General features: G+C 37.5%; 1 protein-coding gene across 1 annotated transcript in view; it reads right to left on the bottom strand.

Annotated features, from left to right (window-relative positions):
- The window catches only part of EFNA3 (ephrin A3), a 299810-nt gene that overhangs the window by 53435 nt on the left and 225761 nt on the right, over positions 1-20614 (bottom strand). The window contains exon 3 of the mRNA XM_044080140.1: positions 3701-3778. Coding sequence (XP_043936075.1) covers positions 3701-3778 — 78 coding nt within the window. The remainder of the gene's footprint in view (positions 1-3700; positions 3779-20614) is intronic.

Genomic DNA, 20614 nt, shown 5'->3' with positions numbered 1-20614 from the left:
GGAATATATCATAATGTCGAATGCTGACAAGTTCGAAGCACTAAATTTCAAACTTGAAAGTTCAAATTGTAAAAATGTCAAAACGTATAACGGAGATCACCATAGAGTGCGGGAAGGGAAGATTGTCCTTTACTGCACTGTAGTGTGATCTCGGAGTTGGTATATTTAAGTAGCAGGGGGTGTGGGGGTAACCTTTGAAGTTGTCAGCATTTGACAATCTAATATAGACCCTCACACCCACTGCCTTCTATAAAAAAGGTATGATTACTTCTGTCTCCCTCAAATTCACAGCTATAACAATACAGCTCATTATATATGACACTATATCAACTGTCCTCTTTGTCTACTCCATATGATTGAATTTTGACATCATGAATTGTCTCAAATCTACATCTAATTCAATATTTGTGAGTATAAAACTTCATATGACCTACCACTCTTTTGGGCTGCTACCACCAATTGTACAACTTATATTCATTTTTTTTATTCCAGTCATATTTCATATCCAGTAAAGCCTTGCAAATGCTATCCTCTTGTTTTTTAACTGCATACTTCTCAACTTTTTTGCTCAAGAATTCCAGACAAAGCCAAAAATAGTGTGTGTGTGTGTGGGGGGGCAGTATCAAGACAATTTTAAATATTACTCTAATTTGCTTAAAAAGTTAATAGAACAATAGACTTTGCATCAACATATGCTTCCTGATCAATAAGGATGAAAGTCTAATGTCTGGCTTTGTTTGGCTGCCTGCAATCTACAGTGATTTGCCACAAAATCAAAAATGTTATGATGGACAGGATAAAAATATATAGCAAACTCAGGGACATTCTGAAAAATCAGGGACAGTTGAAAGGTATGCTTTACTGCCTATTTGTAACCACTTAGTCCTTTAAGGAGGATTTTTCTCTTAGCTGTCTTCTTCCTTATTTTACGAGTATTCCATTCCTTGCTAGGTCTCTTACTTACTATCTCTTTGCTTCTCACTAGCTGTTTCTTCTTGGCCACAAAAAAAATTGCCAGACAACTGTTTCAATTCCATTTGTATCTAATTTTACTGGTTTTCATTTATGTTCATGACTTATGTTTAAGGGAAAAAAAAGAACTATTCAGTTGAATGGGTGGTTTCCAACATTTTTTTAACCTGGTAATTCTGGGATTTAGACTACTACATAACCTTAACAGACCCCCCCCCCCCATCTCTGCATTTCTCATTTTTTTAAAAAAATTAACTTCTTTTAGCCCATCTAGCATTGCACTCCTTCATATTCTTTGCCCTTGCTACTACACTGTTCTTTTATTCTTTATCCATACTACATTACTACATCTCCACATATGCTAATCTCAAACAGCCATCAATTCTTATAGTGTTATTCCAAAATATCCTACATGGACACTTCAATGTTCTGTCTCTATAAATAGGAATAATTTGACATTATATGCTTTTGTTCTCCTACTTGTACTTTACTATTCTGTGACTAAGAACATGGTCTTATCCTATTTTTTTTCTTCTTCTCCTTTTGTAGTCGGCTACTGTATAACTACAAATTTGTATATTACACAATGTGCTTTTGTTGCATTTTATAACTGTAGTATGTTAATGTACTTTTCAGTATTGCAGAACATACAGATTTATTACTCTGTTGTTTGTCTATTGTTTGTTATATATGTCACATTTGTATTCATGGAGCTTTTCTCCCTGGGCCTCCAATGAAAAGGGGCCATGCCCATTTGGATTTTCCTAGTAAACAAATGCAACAAATAAATAAAATAAATAAATAGGTGACCTTAGAGTTGATTATAATTGTTTAGGAGATCAGGGGGGCTTAAAGTCTGTACATTGTACTTAGTTTCACCATTACCATTAATTACACACATGCATTATCACTACAACACAGTGATTTTGTAATAATAACTCAATGGCAGGGAAGCCATCAGTCAAGCATTACAAGGAAGTAGGAGAGGACAGGATTAATCCATGCATGCTGAAAGACTGTTTTACAAATCAAATTATTTATTTTGGAATGGGATAATGACAACTTCTATTAACTGGCCACAGTGCTACGGGTGCATTCCACCAAGTCACAGAGACTGGCACTGTTCTATTGAACATTAACAGATTAACATTTGCATATCATTCATGTGATGATAAACAGTGTACTACAATAACTAGTACAAAAGTGAAAACAAAAAGGAAGTCTCTGTCCCTTTAAGTGGTGACCCGGATAGATAGGAATTCCTGCTCTTTGCTGCGGCAGGTATAACATCCAATAAAAATCCACACATAACCTTATTAGCCAACTAATGTTCTCTTGGTGTTCCATTCTCATGGTCCTTTGCTAGCTGTGCCTTCTTAATTTTTTCTTCAAGGTTTTCTCTAATTTAAACAGCAGTTAAGCAAGCTGCATGAATAAAAAGACTCCAAGGTTGCTACGGTTCGATTTCCATATTAGAATAAAATTGACCAGGCAGATAAGCATTGCTCAGACTGATTTTATAGGCTAGTTTAGTTTTATTTATACAGGAGATCATAAGCATGTTGAGAAAAAAGAAAAATTTTTAAAAGCAGCAATTACATCACAGTGTTTGTGTTGAATGATTGACAGTTACGTTAATTATCTAATAGTTGGTGCCAAGTAGTTAAGAATTTTTTGGTGTTTTGTATTTTTATCATTAATAAAAATTATCAACATCTATTATTATATGTTATTGTTAAAGGAAACCAATACTGATAAGTTATTTGTTATGTTTTTTTTTTCATTTTTCTTCGGATCATTTAGTGCCCCTGTTTATACTTGTATTTATTTTATTCTTTTATGGTGGGAATGCTTCAGTGTATAGATATAATCTGCTTTATTATATCATGCTTGTGTACTATTTTACATAAACTGGGGCCCTAAATGATCTGAAGAAAAATAGAAAAAAAAAAAAAAAAAACACAAAAAATAACATAATATATTAATATTGAGTTCTTATAACTATAACATATTTTGATAAATGATGATTTTTATCAATAATAAAAATGCAAAATACCAAAATAATTCTTAATTACTTGGTGCCAACTTTTAGATAATTAACATAACTGTCAATCATTGAACACGGCCACTGTGATATAACTGTTGCTATTAAAACATTTTTTCTTCTTACTTGACATGCCTACGAGCTCCTGTATAAATAAAACTAAACTACCCTGTAAAATCAATCTGAGCAAGCTTATCTGCCTGATCAATTTTATTCCAATAAAGAAATCAAACCACAGCAGCCTTGGAGTCTTTTTATCCATGCAGTGTGCTTAACTACTGTTTGAATTAGATAAAACCTCGAAGTAGAAATTAAGAAGACACAGCTAGCAAGGGACCATAAGAACAGAACACCAAGTGAACGCTACTTGACTAGGTAGGTTACGTGTAGCTTTTCCTTAACCTCTTAACATGTTAAGAGCTTTTATTACAATGACTAGTACATGTAACTCCCATTGTCTCCACTAGAGGGCATCCTAATGCATCCAAAGTGGAAATAGCAACTGTCAAGCAACCTTTACCAGGAAGTAATAATCACTTGTTTTATAAAATCTGAACTACTGGTGCATGAGAAGATCTAGGATTAGTCTCCACCAGTACAGTAAAGCAAGGTTAAAATGTTTGCTGTCTCATCATAACGTATGATGACATGCTGGATCGAGTGAGTCACTATCATAATACTCACCTAAATCTTCTATCTTCACTTCTGGGACCATTGTCAGTAGTGGGTGGGTTGGAAAGAATCTCTCTCGTGGTTGGGAAGCTGAAAAAGAAAAAGATCAGTGTCACAGAGCATTAGTTACCTTCTTGTTTTCCCTAAACCCTATCATCTAATACCTTACATTTCCACATTTAGCTGTTCCTTTTCTTCCTGTTGTGGATATTAGAGCCCTATCCATCTGCAGATGATCTGATATGGTCTTGGAGAAATGCCAAAGAACTTTGCCTTAACATACTGTACTAAGTATGAACTACCCTCAGACTCTGTGGCATTGATCAAGGGTTGGAACAAATAAAAACAGACACATTTATCTTACCCTATATTCTCCACTGATGTTCACTATGCTGCTTGTAAAAAACATCTATGGCAAATGGGTGTGCAGAAGAATTCTAAAATGGTAAGCTGCTGTAGGACAATGCAACCTACTGCAGAAAACAGCTGGTCAAGTGCCTACCTGACCCAAACTGCAAATGTAAATAATTCTTCCCAAAGTCCACTCTGCAGACCCAGGACACAGAGGAACACCATTTCTTTATTACTGGTACATGACTTCATCCCTCACTGATTGCAACGGCATATATTTATGTCTTGATATAAGGAAACCTCCGACTTTCTCACAGTGGCAGCTTGAGTTTAAGGCAGTTACTATGCCATTTTTAATAATGGTAAATGGCAAGAGACTGAAAGCACTGTAGCAAGGAGAATGACACTGCGGTCGGTGCTATCTGTGAGCATTCAGTGATTAAAAACAGCTGGTGAATGCTGTAAGAGTGGCCAGCTGGGAAAATCTGAACACTGTTTAACCTCATATATCAGATGGCTTGACAAGATGTAGTCTGTTTATTATGGGTTTCAGAAATTTAGTCAAAGTCTTGCAACATTTCCCAAAACAGGAGCAGAATTGTTATTATTAATATTTATATACAGTGTCAAACACATTACAGTTCAGACATTTTGAGCCACGATATTCTAAATAAAATTTTATAAACTGCATAATGTTATCATTACACAGTTTTGGTCTCACACCATTTTCATAAAAATCCAATCTGTTTATTAGTAATATTCCAAATTGCATTTTTTAAAAAAATATATAAAACTCTGTACATGTCTGGAGGATAAATTTTTCTAAGTTTCCTGGATTTTTTTTTTCATTTCAATTCCCTTCCGATACTCCATTCAGTATCAGTTTTTTTTAAATACAGTGTTTTTACATATACAGAGGCTTGTAACCTTCTGGGTACAGAATGTTAATCCTGTCCCTTTAATGTGCACCATATCCAGATAATACATCTCCCATTTGTTTGCATCATGGGTAGCAGTTAAGATGTCTGTCTCAAAGATCCACAATCTGGGTTTAATCCTGACCCCTGCTTACTATCTATGTGGACTAGGCATGTGTCGCCATGCCTGCCTGGGCATCATCTGTGCACTTTTGCTTCCTCCCACAACTGAAAAACACGCAGGCTGAATGACTACACTAACTGCCCATATATACTGTGTTTATACTTGCCTATGTGATCTTTGCTGTAAATGAATAGGGTCAGAAATGGACCAGTTCACTTGCTCATTTAGCACAAGGATAAACTGAAATAAATAAGCAAATAAGTAAGAATTAGCATATTTTGCAACATAAGAGCAGATTAAAAAAAATAAAAATGGCATATTCCAGGGACTGTACTAACTGAGACACTTTCTGTGAGGCACCAAATGATACAGAAGGGCCAAGATGAAAATTAAGAAGGCTAAATCATAAGCACAGCGCTCTACACAATTCTCACTTCTGTATACCAGCCAGACACAAAGTAGTTTTGATAATCAGCATTGACAAAGTGCTATTGAATGTCTATTTCATTTTGTGCTGCAAGGACACATTGGTTATCTGTCCATTTCCTAATGTGGTTTCTCCAGTACAATCCCTTGTGGACAAATGTCTGTGTACTATTCAGACTATACATAAATATCGCATTTGATAACTTAGCATATACTGAGTGTGTCTACTTTTGTCCATAATCTATTATATTCCATATTACTGTGCTACTAGATGCTTAACTGGTGCTACATCCCTGAGATGACCATATTAGCTGCATACTGAGTAGACTGCCGTAGTCATATGCTATGTGCATAATACTCGTCCACAGTAGTATTTCATATTGCGCAGCTGTAATACTGGAGGTCTACTGCTCATAAGGGCAATATACTGTGACTCTAGCAGTCAGAGGACCAAAGCGACTATTCCATATATTCATGCATGACGGCACATTCTTTATTTACACCGTACTGCACAAATATACCCTATAAGTTATGTCATATATGGATTTTCAGTGCACAGTAGCACCATCTTGGAGGAGGAAGTGCCATGGTAAAATGAAAATGAGATTCCAAGTACACATTTCATCATGTGTTCAACTCAAAAAAGTGTTCAAAATATGAGATCAAGTTGATGTGCCCTTATTAAAGTTATTAAAATTGTTCAAAAGGAAGGTGCCGGCTGCACAAATAACCAAGCAAAAAGCACCAGTTCCACAACGATAAGGCTCAAAATAAAAGTAGAGGTTTATTAGGGCTCCTGCCAAACTCAGTAGACACAATACAATACGCTGTGTAAAATCACATCAAACGTTTCGTCAAGCCTTCTTCAGATAATACAAACACATAAAGCCACTTGTCAGTTATTTAAGTACATTTGAATATAATTGAATCAACACATACAACCAATGAAATAGATAGATTAATTAAGTACTTAATGATGAATTTAATAATAGTGACATTTACAATGCCAAAGTGTAACTATAAAACCTATTTGCTTAATGAATAAGCCATATATATTGTCAATTTTAGTAAATGCTTATTTGAACCTCATTCATAATAAAATTAAGAGTTAAAAACCTCATTCATAATTAAAAATTAAAAATTAAAAACCTTCCTTTAAGTTACAAGTTATTAAGTAAACAATACTACACTCTACTGGTCAGAATTGATATTGCAACTTCCAATGTTTAAAAAGAATAAATAGAAAAAATACATGTATAATATGATTTGCTAATGCTAATTATAAAACTTTTTCTTAAAAATACTTCTAAAATTAACATATCATAATTTAGCTGCCCTTAATTTTAAAACAGGTGCTAAGGACACCATGTCATTAATCCCTGGATATTTATTTGATTCCAAGGTAATCTGCCAAAATAATTCCCTGTACTCCAGTAATGTTTCCCACATTCCACCTCTCGGATCAGCGGGTACTACTTCAACCACAAAAAATTCAAAGCTAGAACCTTTACAGGTTAATGTGTGTTTGTACAGGGAATTATTGGCGCATGATGTTCTAATGTCATATACATGTTCGTAAATCCTTTGTTTAATTCTTCTTTCGCTTTTACCCACATAAAAAGCATTACAGTTTTTACACAAAGCGATGTAAATAATCCCTTTTGTGTTACAGTTAACAAAGGATTCACATAGCAAAGTTTTGTTCCTTGCTACTAAATGGCAGCTATTTCCTGTTTTTAAATATGAACAATACCTACAGGCACCACATTTAAAAACCCCAACTTTTTTCTTCTTTTTGTCAGTGATTCCTTTACAACCCGTCTCTATAATTCCTTTTATGTTGTTACCTTTCTTATAAATAAATTTAATTTCGTGTTCAAAAATATGACCAAGGTCCGATACTTGGGAAAAGTTATCCCATTCCTTTTCAAATATTTTCTTCACTATACTAGATTGACCATCATAGGTGGTAATGAGACCCGAAACGAAACCATCGAGAAGAAGAATTAAACAAAGGATTTACGAACATGTATATGACATTAGAACATCATGCGCCAATAATTCCCTGTACAAACACACATTAACCTGTAAAGGTTCTAGCTTTGAATTTTTTGTGGTTGAAGTAGTACCCGCTGATCCGAGAGGTGGAATGTGGGAAACATTACTGGAGTACAGGGAATTATTTTGGCAGATTACCTTGGAATCAAATAAATATCCAGGGATTAATGACATGGTGTCCTTAGCACCTGTTTTAAAATTAAGGGCAGCTAAATTATGATATGTTAATTTTAGAAGTATTTTTAAAAAAAAGTTTTATAATTAGCATTAGCAAATCATATTATACATGTATTTTTTCTATTTATTCTTTTTAAACATTGGAAGTTGCAATATCAATTCTGACCAGTAGAGTGTAGTATTGTTTACTTAATAACTTGTAACTTAAAGGAAGGTTTTTAATTTTTAATTTTTAATTATGAATGAGGTTTTTAACTCTTAATTTTATTATGAATGAGGTTCAAATAAGCATTTACTAAAATTGACAATATATATGGCTTATTCATTAAGCAAATAGGTTTTATAGTTACACTTTGGCATTGTAAATGTCACTATTATTAAATTCATCATTAAGTACTTAATTAATCTATCTATTTCATTGGTTGTATGTGTTGATTCAATTATATTCAAATGTACTTAAATAACTGACAAGTGGCTTTATGTGTTTGTATTATCTGAAGAAGGCTTGACGAAACGTTTGATGTGATTTTACACAGCGTATTGTATTGTGTCTACTGAGTTTGGCAGGAGCCCTAATAAACCTCTACTTTTATTTTGAGCCTTATCGTTGTGGAACTGGTGCTTTTTGCTTGGTTATTAAAATTGTTAGTTTCGGATTGCAGTGTTGTATGAGCTATCTCTGCATGTAGCACTATTAAAAGAAATCTCATGTAAAGTTTAATATTGGTTCCTCAGTCTGAAATCCCAGCAAAGCAGACATCCGTGTGGTTATCTACTGCAAGACTGAAGCTCTTTAACAGTTGGAGCTGTTAATAGCTCCAAAAAGCTTCCTTAATGGATCAACAAGTTATCACCTCTTTGCATTTACTGAAAGATCGACAGCTAATGGGATTAAGGTTCACACCTTCTGAATATGGTTCCCAAGTCCATCTACAAATGAGATTTGTAGATTCATCACTTTCTTCCCTATTCAAATACATCACTGTACAACTTTAATCAAATCTAAATGGCTTCCTGTTAAGCAGATGGAAGTCCTCCTACTTGTCTATCAATGTCTCAAACTATTGCATTCTGATTATTTTGCTCATCTCACTGCTAAGCTCTTCCCAAATTCCAAACTATCACCTAAAAAGCTAGGACCATAATGGACCTTAGAAAGAAACCCCTCAATTTTATTTATTTATTTATTTATGTATTTATTTATTTATTTATTGACTTTTGCAAACTGGGAGAGTCCGACTGGGTCAGAAACGCATTTTCAGCAGAGGCCCAGGGAGAAAAGCTCCAACAGTGATTGAAAAAAATTGACAATAGCAGTAAACATATAACATCAAATTATAAACAGATTTGCATAGATGCAAGAGGTACAATAGGAGATAGAGAATGTACATACTAATTTACATTTTGGATAGAAAGAAATTAACATCACGTAAAATATATTTTTACAAGATATAAATAATAGACATTAGAAAACAACATTTGATTAACCAATTAACAAGCTTTAAGTTACAAAGGATAACAATTAACAAGCTTTAAGGTACAAAATACTGTTTCTCTGCTCTAGGACCAAAACTGTGGGAATCACTAGCTTCACATCTGAATGAAATAATCTACTTTCCATGATTTCAAAATAAGTTAAAATCGTACCACATAACCAGTCTAAAAGGAAAAGCCTACCCACTGGTCAAATAATATTGTGCCACTATTCACTTCTGATCAATCAGTAATTTGTCCCACCACTGACCAATAAATGTGCTCTTTAACAGAATTATTCCCTAGCACTACTCTTACCTAAAGACTGCTCCTTCGTATTTCCTCCCTCCTCCTTGCAACATCCCTTTGTTTTTTTTTTAATGTTTCATATATATACATATATGGATCTACTTCTAAATACTGCAATTTCAAACTGCTGAAGACCAAAATACAGAGACGAGAATCACAAAATTTAAAATGCCAAACCACATAAGTATTCCCGGGGCAAGTAAACACTTGCCCAACACAACGTTAAAACACACCGTACTATCAAAAACACCCCCCCCTTAACTATATATACCAACTCCAGGATTGTACTACAGTGCAGAAAGGGCATATTTCCTGACGATGATCAAGTGTTTACTTGCCCTGGAATACTTATGTGGTTCGGCATTTTATATTTTGTGATTCTCGTCTCTGTATTTGGGTCTTAAGGGATTATGAAATTATGGTATTTACTAGACCCATATATATATATATATATATATATATATATATATATATATATGTATACACATATGGTAAAAAAGTTCAGTTCAGCAACTCACAACACAGAAAAAGGAACACTGACTAGGTCAGTATGCCGAACACCATGCCGATTACTCAAATTCAGCATTATTTGACATACTGCTTCCCCTGCACCTTTCACAACATTAGCTTATATTATGGTTGTTAGCAGTATGAACGTATTGCACAACACTGCACATCATGTTTTTGCAGGGTGGCAAGCCCCCTGCACCCTCTCATGGGAGCATTGTGCCCCCCACTACCCCTGCAAATTATATATTCCAAATCCGAGATCGCACTACAGTAGGGAAAAAGGTATTTCCTGATCCGCACTGTACTGTGGCTTCAAGTACCTTGAATTGCTCACTGTTATACGTAACTTCAAGTGTATCAGGATGTACATCTACATTTTCACCACTCATCCTCAGTTTGTAAGCACCTACACAAATAAAACAAAGTCAGCAAACAACCGTTTTGTCTGTAAATATACCACATGTACCCTAATGGAAGGACGTACTTTACGTTGCCAGAGATCCTAATTATCACGGTCAAGTGCCTTCAGTGGGCAAACAAAGCTAGATTGCAAGAGGTTTTGCACTCTACCGGCAGTAGTGTACAAAGTCATTACTTCAAATAAAACTATTCTAAAGTAAGCATGCTGACAACATTAAATCGAAATAATGCCTCTGAATAGCATATATCACTTGATGTTTTGAAATGAGAAATTTTTGCCATTCAAAGTCTTACTGTTGACATTCTGCAATCCAACATGCGGTAATATGATCGCTATTATGATTGTAAACCTATATATATATATATATATATATATATATATATATATATATATATAGCTGTGTGTGTGTGTGTGTGTGTGTGTGTGTGTAAATGCAGTAGAATATGTGCTAATAAATAATCTGTGCATGTTTACTTAGAAGAACATGTAACAGTGCTATTTCATGTAGTTATATTTTAACATATTATGTCATATTCTGTGTTTGTTATCAGTGTATAGCACTGGGCTTAGACTGAAATTGATCCATGGAAATCAGTGCTTTATCTCAATAAATAAATTCAAAAAATATATATAAATATGTATATGTGTATGTATATATATATATATATATATATATATATATATATATATATATATATGTGTGTGTGTGTGTTTGTGTGTGCACACGCGTACGTGTGTATATATCATAAGCCTTGGCTCTGTGATAGACCAAAGCATATCTGCTTTCAAGAATGCTAAAACAGTAAATATTTATACAAAATCAAGAGAGCAGAGCATGCAGAAATAATTTCGATATCTTTGGGAAGCCACAAAAATGGAAGGGACTTACACGGTTAATTTTCTGCCAAGAAGATTCTAGGGATCCTGATTTTGCTAAAAGCCCACTTGAAATATATCTTCTCAGTAGGCTGCATTTGATAATAACAGATGACAAGTGACTTTGGCAACATTTTTAAATTACAGTGAGAAAGGATATTTATAGAGATCAGCCTGGTAAAAAGAGTATTATCTTAGAAAAAGAAATGCTATACATTTACAGAATGAAGTTTCAGTTGAAAGGCTAAGACAACAGAAAGCCTTGTGACTCGTCAGCAACACAAGAGACGGTGCTCCCTTCTCTCTTCACGTAAAACTATGTTTTACTGTTAACAGAGAATGTGTGGAGATACCGAATCCTAAAAATGCTGCATCACATCTCCTCTAGGATCACTTTTTGGATCAGGGTTAGTCCAGTAATCTGCAGCAGGAGTCTCAGCCGAAACTCAACATCTCACCAACAGTGTTCATTTAGTGAGCAGTAAAGCAAAAGAAAATGAAACTTGTTCAGTGACATGTAAATGTTACATCGAAATCTGAATCAGCTGGCACATTATTGGATTTATATGTATGGAATATATGAGAACCTGGAGTTACATGCATGAAATATCTTGATTTAGGTTTAAGAACAAATCATGTGATGAGTATTGAAGCTGAGTCATCAAAAGAGTTTCATACTTTTGCCATGAAAGATACTTCATGTATCACACATACCAGTTCCATTTAACTGTTCTGTTTTTAATGACTGTTTTCCATTGTCTTTAGTGGGCTACATTCATTTCTTAAATTTTTCTGGTATAGGGCTTTAGGCAGTTTGAATGTGAATTTTTGCATGCAGTTTCATATGGCTCTCTTTATGACTTTTCTCATTACAGTGTTAGTTCATCATGAAGTATTTTATTAATGCAAAGAGGTTTATGGCAGGATGCATTAGTTTTATCTTTTAGTTTTTTTGGTATAGGGCTTTAGGCAGTTTGAGTGGGGGATTTTTGCATGCAGTTTCATATGGCTCTGGTTATAGCTTCATAGGTAGACATTAGGCTATCTGCCCTAGGGCATTTATAAGCCTAGCCCAAGTGTATTTGGCTTTCGCCTCCCTATTAGATTAGCCTACTGTGCCTCTGTATAGTAGGTCACAGAAGGTAGCCCTTTAAGATTAGTTTACTGTGCCTCTGTCGAGCAAGGACACAGAAGAGATCCCAGGGGTGAATTTGCGATTTCCCATCCACGCGTCCAGATTTCACTTGAAGAGGGTCAGCGAGGGGCTAGGTCTAACATGAATTGGTATTCTATTCCAGAGTGAGGGGAGGCTCTGGGAAATGAATCTGTCCCTCCAGCATGTCTTATTTATTTTTGTGCTGAGGTTTAAGTCCCTGGAGCGTGTAGCTGTAAGGGATTTGGATTTTTTGAGGTGGGGCATGTCCATTAATTCTGGGTTAGACATGGCTTTGTACGTCAGGCATAGATCGCCTCTGAGTAGGCGGTAAGCAACTGAGTAGAGCTGGAGTTTCTTTAGTCGAGCTGCATAGGACATCTGTTTGTAGCCCATGATCCTCTTGGTGAGGTACTTTTGGGGTCTCACCAGTTGCTGCAGGTGTCGGGTAAGGTACATCCCAAAAGGGGCATTGTATTCAATTATGGGCCTGATGAGTGATGAGTAGAGGGGCACAATGACCTCTCTTGATCTAGATGCGAACCCTTTCGTGATAAGGTGGGCTATATAGAAGGTCTTTCTAACCACTTTGGCAACGTGATTATCAAAGGAGAGATTACTATCTACGTTGGTCCCCAAATCTCTAATTACTTCTTCTGTACTTAATGGATTACCACCTATGTGGAAATTTGTGGGCACTTTCTTTTTCCCAAAGGGGATGACTATGCACTTTGTAGCATTTAGCTTGAGGCCGTGGTTCTGGCACCAAGCATCCGTCTCCGTGAGACCCTTTTGGAGGATGCTTGTGTCAGCTGGAGAGTCGATTATGGCTCCCAGTTTGCAGTCATCTGCGAACTCTGTCAGCCATAGTCCCCCCGTGTTAGCCTGAACCTCAGAGAAGTATATACCAAATAAGAGAGTTCCCAGAACTGAGCCTTGTGGGATGCCACTTGTAACTGGTTTGGATTCGGACGTGGCACCTGCGATTCTGATCATGTGGGTTCTATCCCTGAGCCAGTTTGCAACCCATCTTGTGATATAGGGGTTGATATTTAAGCTGGTAAGCTTATTTATGATGCCCGAGTGGGGTATTGTGTCAAAGGCTTTTGCGAGGTCCAGGTAGGCTGTGTGGACTACCTTATTTATTTATTTATTTATTTTATTTTACATTTGTTAACCGGGATAGTCCAGCTGGATACATGTCCATTTTCAGTGGAGGCCCGGGGAGAAAAGCTCCAAAGAGACAATTTTTACAGTACATAAGGACACCAAGCAGAGCTCCAAATAGACAATTTTTACAGTACATAAAGACACACTTGGGTACATATCTCATCTAGATCCATAAGGGTATCTAGTTATTGACACTTATAGGTATAAGCAACAGATACTAATAGGTATAGTCTACAGACAGATACATTTAACAATAGTCATTAAACAGTTTTATGTTTTTCAGACAAACAATGTTATGTGTATGTTATCAAACCTTTGATGTGGTGTACATTTATATGCAAGTAACAGATAGGACTCTAGTTTAGGACAATGGTTACGATAGTAATGGTGTGGATCTGGCATTAGTCTGGAATTGAACAGGGACATAACCATTTGTTGTTGAGGTAGTTGTAGATAGCTTTTTTAAATGTAGGTAGTGAGATAATCAGGGATAAGGATGTAGGCAGGGAGTTCCAGATTTTGGCCACATAAGAAGAGTAAAGGGAGTCTCCGGCATGGTTGTTGGATCTAGTAACAGTTAAAAGTAATTTGTCAGTTGAGCGGAGTTGCCCAGGACAGGAGTATTGCTGGACAATGTTAGTTAGTGAGGGTGATATATTTTGTTGATGGAGTATCTTGTGAGCAGTAACCAGCTGATTATAAATAAGTAAGTTAGGTAGTTCCATCCAGCCCAATTGCTTTAGGTTTAGGCAGTGATGTGTTCTGTAGGAGCTGTTGTTAGCAAATTTGGCTATCTGATTGTAGCAGGTTGTCATTTTGTTGATTTCTGTTTTGGATAAGTTAATCAGGATGGGTGAGGCGTACAGTAGTGTTGTGAGAAGGTGTGTGCATGCTATAGTAGTTCTAGCAATGTGGGTCAGGAATGCTTTATGTTTATAGCGGCTACCTAGCTTTTTGTTAGTATTTTTAATGGTCAGATTGATATGTGCATCAAATTTGAGCTTGTTGTCAATAGTAATACCTAGTAGTTTTGTTTGGGTTTCAGGTGATATGGGGGTACCGTTATTAGAGTGAATAGTAAAGGTGCAGGTGGGGGAAGTAGTGGTTGAGGGATGAAATAATAGTAGCTTGGTTTTTATGGGGTTGAGTATCAGGCCATTATCAGTGAGCCATGTTTCCACTGAGTGGCTTTGGTAACTGTTTCAAAGAAATCAACTAGGTTTAAGAGGCAAGATCTGCCCTTAACAAAGCCGAATTGGGTAGGGTCCAGTGTCTGGAGGCTCCCAATGTCTTTGTTTATGAGTTCCATGATTATACGCTTATGATTTTTTTTTTTTACAGTATCAATTCATTTTGATGTATTTAATAAATGTAGGGAGGCTTACAGCAGTATGTGTTTTACCTTTTAGTTATGTTGTATTTATTTTTACTTTATTTCAGTTAGAATCTGGTCTGTTTATAATGTTATGCCATTTTCTGGTTAGTTATCTTAGTTAGCTGAGGTCAGTATTTTTATTTTATTTTTTTTTATTACATTTTATTGATAGTATTAGGCAATGTTTTGTGTGCCTGTGTGTGTTTGCAAATGCATTTTGTATGTGGAGTGTTTGAAGTTGCTTCTTTTACACTGAAGTGAATGGAAAATGTTGTCTGTGTTGTATTTTATTACTGTTTTACTTTGGTTTAATTGTCTTTAAATATAAATGTATATTAGGGTAGATTAGGGTTTCAGGGGAAGCTTTACACACTATATCCTTTGTGCCAGCTGACCATCAGCTCCCTTCCAATCAACTTTCTTTTTGCTCCCCATCACCAAGCTGAGGATCAACTGAGAGGGCAACTCATTTAGACAGCCACTAAGTGTGGTCTATGAGTTTATTGCTTTAGCCCCAGCTTTTTCTCTGTGGATGCCCAGTTTACAAAGCTGAAGGGGAATATACAATGGGCTGTCAACACTGGTGGGCCCTCACTTCTGTAAGGGGCATTACTACCAAGCAGTCCAGTTCCCTCCACCTCAAGCACAGGTAGTGGTTTTCCCCAGTGTCCACTAGAGAAATTGCATTTCCTGTGTGAACCTGAGTGCATGCTGTTCTCCCTACCCACAGCAGAGGCAAGCAAGCCATGTCCCTTCACTTTTCTCCCTCTCTCCATGGCTGCTCTATTGCCAGAGCCACTAACAGAACCTTGGTCACCTGTGTCGCAGAAAGGGAGCTGTCCATTTTTGCCATGAATGCAGGCTTTCAAGGATGTTTTTGGGTAATGGATTTGTCTGTCCATTGCCTCTGCAGTCTGTGAAGTTTTACTTCAGTTGTTGGTGAGCAGCATAAATATGACAGGCCATGAGGAATAGTATTAACTTTGATGGACTCAATAGTGAGAGTCCCAAATTTATGAAAAATTAAGTGAGGTTTCTAAGAAACAACAGTGGATTGCAAAAGCAACTATTGCCATCAAAGGTGCTTTTTCTAAGAAAGCAAGACTCCCTACACACCCACGACTTGTTACTTACATATTTTAACTTCAGCAATGCCATACCATTGACGAAAGGGAATTCCCTGAAATACAAACAAACATAGACAAAGTACTTTGCTTTCAAATTGCTATTGTTTCTGTGACAGGAAGTGAAAGAAGTGGAGAGGGACTGAGTTTCAGTCGTTGCGGTATTTGCTTGTGTTCACAATTTTATGACCATTAGTACATTTTAGTAAGGGAGTAGAAGTGGTGTGAGGAGCCCCCTTCAAAAATATTATTTTTATGTGTTTTCTTTGATTTAAAGAAACTGTTTTCCTGTGTAAACTGTTGTGCAGTCTCACCAGAGCTACCCTTACTTTTTTTATAGAGAAAATGTTATAATAAAACATCTTTTCATGTTTTTCACCCTGTGAAACATTCCTTTATCGTATTTTAGCCCAATCAAGCAAATGGTTATTTGCTGAGCTTTTTCTTGACTTATGTTTGTAGGGGCACCTTGGACAAACTTTCTTTGCACTCACCGTTTCTCCTTAGATTATGTCACTTGTATTATATTTGAGCTCCTGCTTATATTGTCTTCCTCTTAATGCTGGAAACCTCTTTTTGTAACTCCATTTATGATAGTCCGGACACCCATTTTGTGTTCTGACTAGTACAAGGTTTTTGGCAATATAATTGGATTCCTTGCCATAACTTGATGAACTCATTGGATCATTGGTCCTCTTGCCTGAGTGGTATACCTTGTTCTTCTTTTCAGCTGAAAAACTTTCCCCCTGTATCTGTGGGCACACCTAGCATCCTCAACAACTGAGCTGTTCAGAGTAATTTCTTTGTGCCTTTCAGCTCCACACTTTCAATCTTTCGTCTTCCATACCCTGCTTCCTTCCCTAGATTTGACTTTGTTGCATTTTTGTATGGCATGTTATCATTTGTTTAAACCCCTACATACCACCATCACTTTTACTACACTTTCTGCCTGTATTACCTCCATGGTAACTGTCTTCCCTCCTCCAAGCTATTCCCTTTCTACTCAAGTCTTTATCTGGGACAGACTTGTCTCCTCACTTTCCTTCACTTTAGCTAGTACTAATGTCCTTATGAACTTATTACTAGGTTTCAGCTTGGGTCTGTATGTTTGTGTAACTCAGTCATGCCAAATCATGATTCAGTTGCTTCATCTTGGGTGCTTCTTTTTCCTAAATCATTCACCCATGGAACACTCCTCCATCTGCCTTTCCTTTTTATGTGATGCAGCTGTTTTCTGCAGATTTTCCCTTTGTCTTCTACTTGTACAGGCACTGTTTCCACCATCCAAGTTAGCTCATTCACCCTAGTCTGTAAATTTAGATTTCCCTTAAGTCTGTTTATTTTGACGTATTTTTTGTAGACTTTGCATTTCCGCTAATATACCACTGTTCAATCTATGCAAGATTCTCTTCTGGTCTTTTTAAAGACAGGCCATGGCTGTCACTTTGATTAGTTTGCCCTTCTACACTATGATCCTTTCCTGAATCACTTTTACAGTTCCTATGGTTAATGTACATTTTCCACACCATTTTTGATTGGAGCACCTTTCCTTCTGAGACTTGGTGAATCCCCAGCCTTCTGCATATGTTGTATGACTGTGTCCTATCCACTCCACTCACCATTATTTTGGTTCATCAGTTACATTCCTTTCATATTCTCACACCCAAATAGTTGGTACTTTTTCCCTATTTATGACATTAAAATTGCATCTATGGTGGATTATCCCTGTATATTACATCACGTATAACCTCCCTTTGCCCATAAGAATTGTCACCCCAGATTTAGGAAGTTCTATCCACTATTTTCACATGTACAGTGTCCTCTTATTCACTCTTTCTTTCTTCCTGGCTCAAAATGCAAGACAGTCCTTGTCTTGTTCTGTCCCCCAGTTGTGCAGTAACCTGACTACCTCATCTATTCCATTTAAGATCTTTCTAGTTTTTTCCAAACATTTTCCCACATAAACATAAAATCTCTTCACTCTACAGGAGCTGTTAAACTCTCACATTTCTCAGCACTTCAAAAAACATTATCAGGAAAGTACAGTTGTGTATACTTAGCATAAATGTAGATGTTCGAGTGTATTCACTGTTGCAGTCATCACATTTGGGCTACCCCTGCCAGGGTAGCCCTTGGCCGGCCTGAATACCAGAAGCTTAGTATTTCTGTGTCGGTTGCTGTCACTTCAGGACTGATGTCAGATCATCAGTAGTATAAAATAAGGCAGCTGATGCCATTACATCAGTTTTTCTTGCCCTAAACTGTCAGGAGTCCCCAAGTAGGAGCCAAGTTCTGCTGAAAGAACCCCACCAGTAGAAAGTAAATACCAATATATCCATTGTAAGGAAAGAGAAGAAAAAAGGGAGATGGAGGGAGGGAAACCAGGACTGCAACAGTGAATACACTCAAAAATCTACATTTATGGTAAGTGTTCACAACTGTACTATGTTCTTCATGTTTCACTGCTGCAGTCATCACATTTGGGTTGATTCCCAAAGCTGTCTTCCTGGAGAGAAATTTTATCTTTGCAGAAGAAGCTGGTTCAAAGGGGGGTAGGGTGAGCTTTTCCAACACAAAGTTAAGGTCCCAAGCTGGGGTTGGTGCTCTTCTGAGTTGCCTCAAGTTGCTAGCCCCTTTTAGGAACTGTTTGATCAAGGGGTATGAGAAAAGGGGCTACTCAGTGGGAAAATGAGCAGAGATAGCAGAGGCATGAATTTTAATAGAGGAAAAAGAGAGGCAACTGTATAATAGGTCAGCTAAGTAATCCAGGATGAGAGGGAGGGAGAGCTGTACTGTATTGGTTCCCTTAGTCTGAATTCAGGTGCAGAACCTTTTCCATTTGTCAGCATGCGACTTTCTGGTGCTAGGGTATCTGGCCTCATGTATAACATCTAGAACCTGTGTACTGAGGTTGGAAGATTGATCGGGGTTAGGGAATAAGCCAAGCTGCCAAACTGAGTGTCTGCAATTGGGGATGCATGAATTCCCCTTCCCTCTGGGTCAGGAGGTTTGGAATCTGAGGAAGATGCCATGGTAGCAGTGAGAACAGGCTGCACAGCAAGGGGTACCAGTGCTGGTGAGTCCAGTCTGGAGCTATAAGAATTGTCCTTTGTTTCTCCTCCTTTATTTTGAGCAGTACCCTGGGGATGAGAGGTAGTGGAGGAAAGGCATAGACCCACAGACTGACCCAGGGAAGGACAGGGCATCCACTTTCCAAGCCATGCAGTGATGCTACCTGGTGTAGAATTTGCTGAGCTGATGGTTGGTGTGGTAGGCAAAGAGGTCGACCTTTGGGGTGCCACATTTCTGAGTTATTAGGGTAAAGGTTCTTGTGTTGAGCTGCCACTCATGTGAGTCCAGAAGATTTCTGCTTAACTGGTCTGCCAGAGAGTTGAGAGAAACTGGTAGGAATTGTGCTAACAGGTGGAGTTACATGGCAGAGACTGTGCGCCAAAGGGTCATGGACAGCCTGCATAGAGGGTTGGAGTGAGTCCCTCCCTGCTTGTTGATATACTACATTACAGTGGTGTTGTCTGTTTTGATGAGGAGAGCCCCCAGGGAGAGAACTGGCTTGAAAGCTATCAAGGTGTGCTGGACAGCCATCATCTCTTTTTGGTTGATGTGCATAGGAATTTGCTGTGGGCTCCATTGGCCCTGTATGCACCTGCCATCCAGATGTGCACCCCAGGCATAGTCTGATGCATCTGTGGTGAGGGTCTGGGTGGCGGGGGGTGTTAAGAAACGTAGCCTCTTGTTGTGGGAGAATTCTGTTGCCCACCAAAGAAAATCTTTTCTGAGGCAAGGAATTATAGGTAAAAGAGTCTCCAGGTCTTGAGAATGTTGACACTAAAGGCTTTTTAGGTACCTTTGAAGTTTCCTCATATGCAGTCTGGCATATGGAATGAGTAGTATGCAAGATGCCATGAAACCCAGAGCTTGCAGGATATTCCTTGCAGATAACTGGGGTCTGGTGGCTAGGTGAAAGAAGTAGGCTGTCAGGAAATTAGCTTTTCTAGTGTAACAAATGCCATCTGGGATGCTGTATCCAGGCTTGCTCCCAGGAATATAATCCTTTGGGTGGGCACCTGTTTGGATTTCTTTTCGTTGATTGTGTACCCTAGGGAGGTGAGTAGGGACTTTACAAATGCCAGGTGCTTGAGCAGCTTTTCCTGGCTGTCTGTCTGAATTAGGTAGTCATCTAAGTATGGGTAAATCTGGATATTCCTTTGTCTGCAAAAGGCAATGGCCGGAGCCAGACATTTTGTGAAAACTCTGGGAGCAGTAAATAAGCCAAAGTGAAGCACAGAGAACTGAAAGTGCTGAGATCCTGCCCTGAAACGGAGATATTTCCTGCATGATTCCCTGATAGGAATGTGGAGGTAGGCCTCATTTAGATCTAGGGTGGCTAGCCAAGCATCCTTGGAGGGCATAGGTAGCATCTGCTGGACGGTGAGCATTTTGA

This window comes from Protopterus annectens, chromosome 8.part0, assembly GCF_019279795.1.
Source record: "Protopterus annectens isolate FY-2018-M chromosome 8.part0, PAN1.0, whole genome shotgun sequence".
Taxonomy (NCBI): Eukaryota; Metazoa; Chordata; order Ceratodontiformes; family Protopteridae; genus Protopterus; species Protopterus annectens.
Note: the sequence above shows the minus strand (reverse complement) of the source record. Positions and strands in the feature narration are given on the sequence as shown.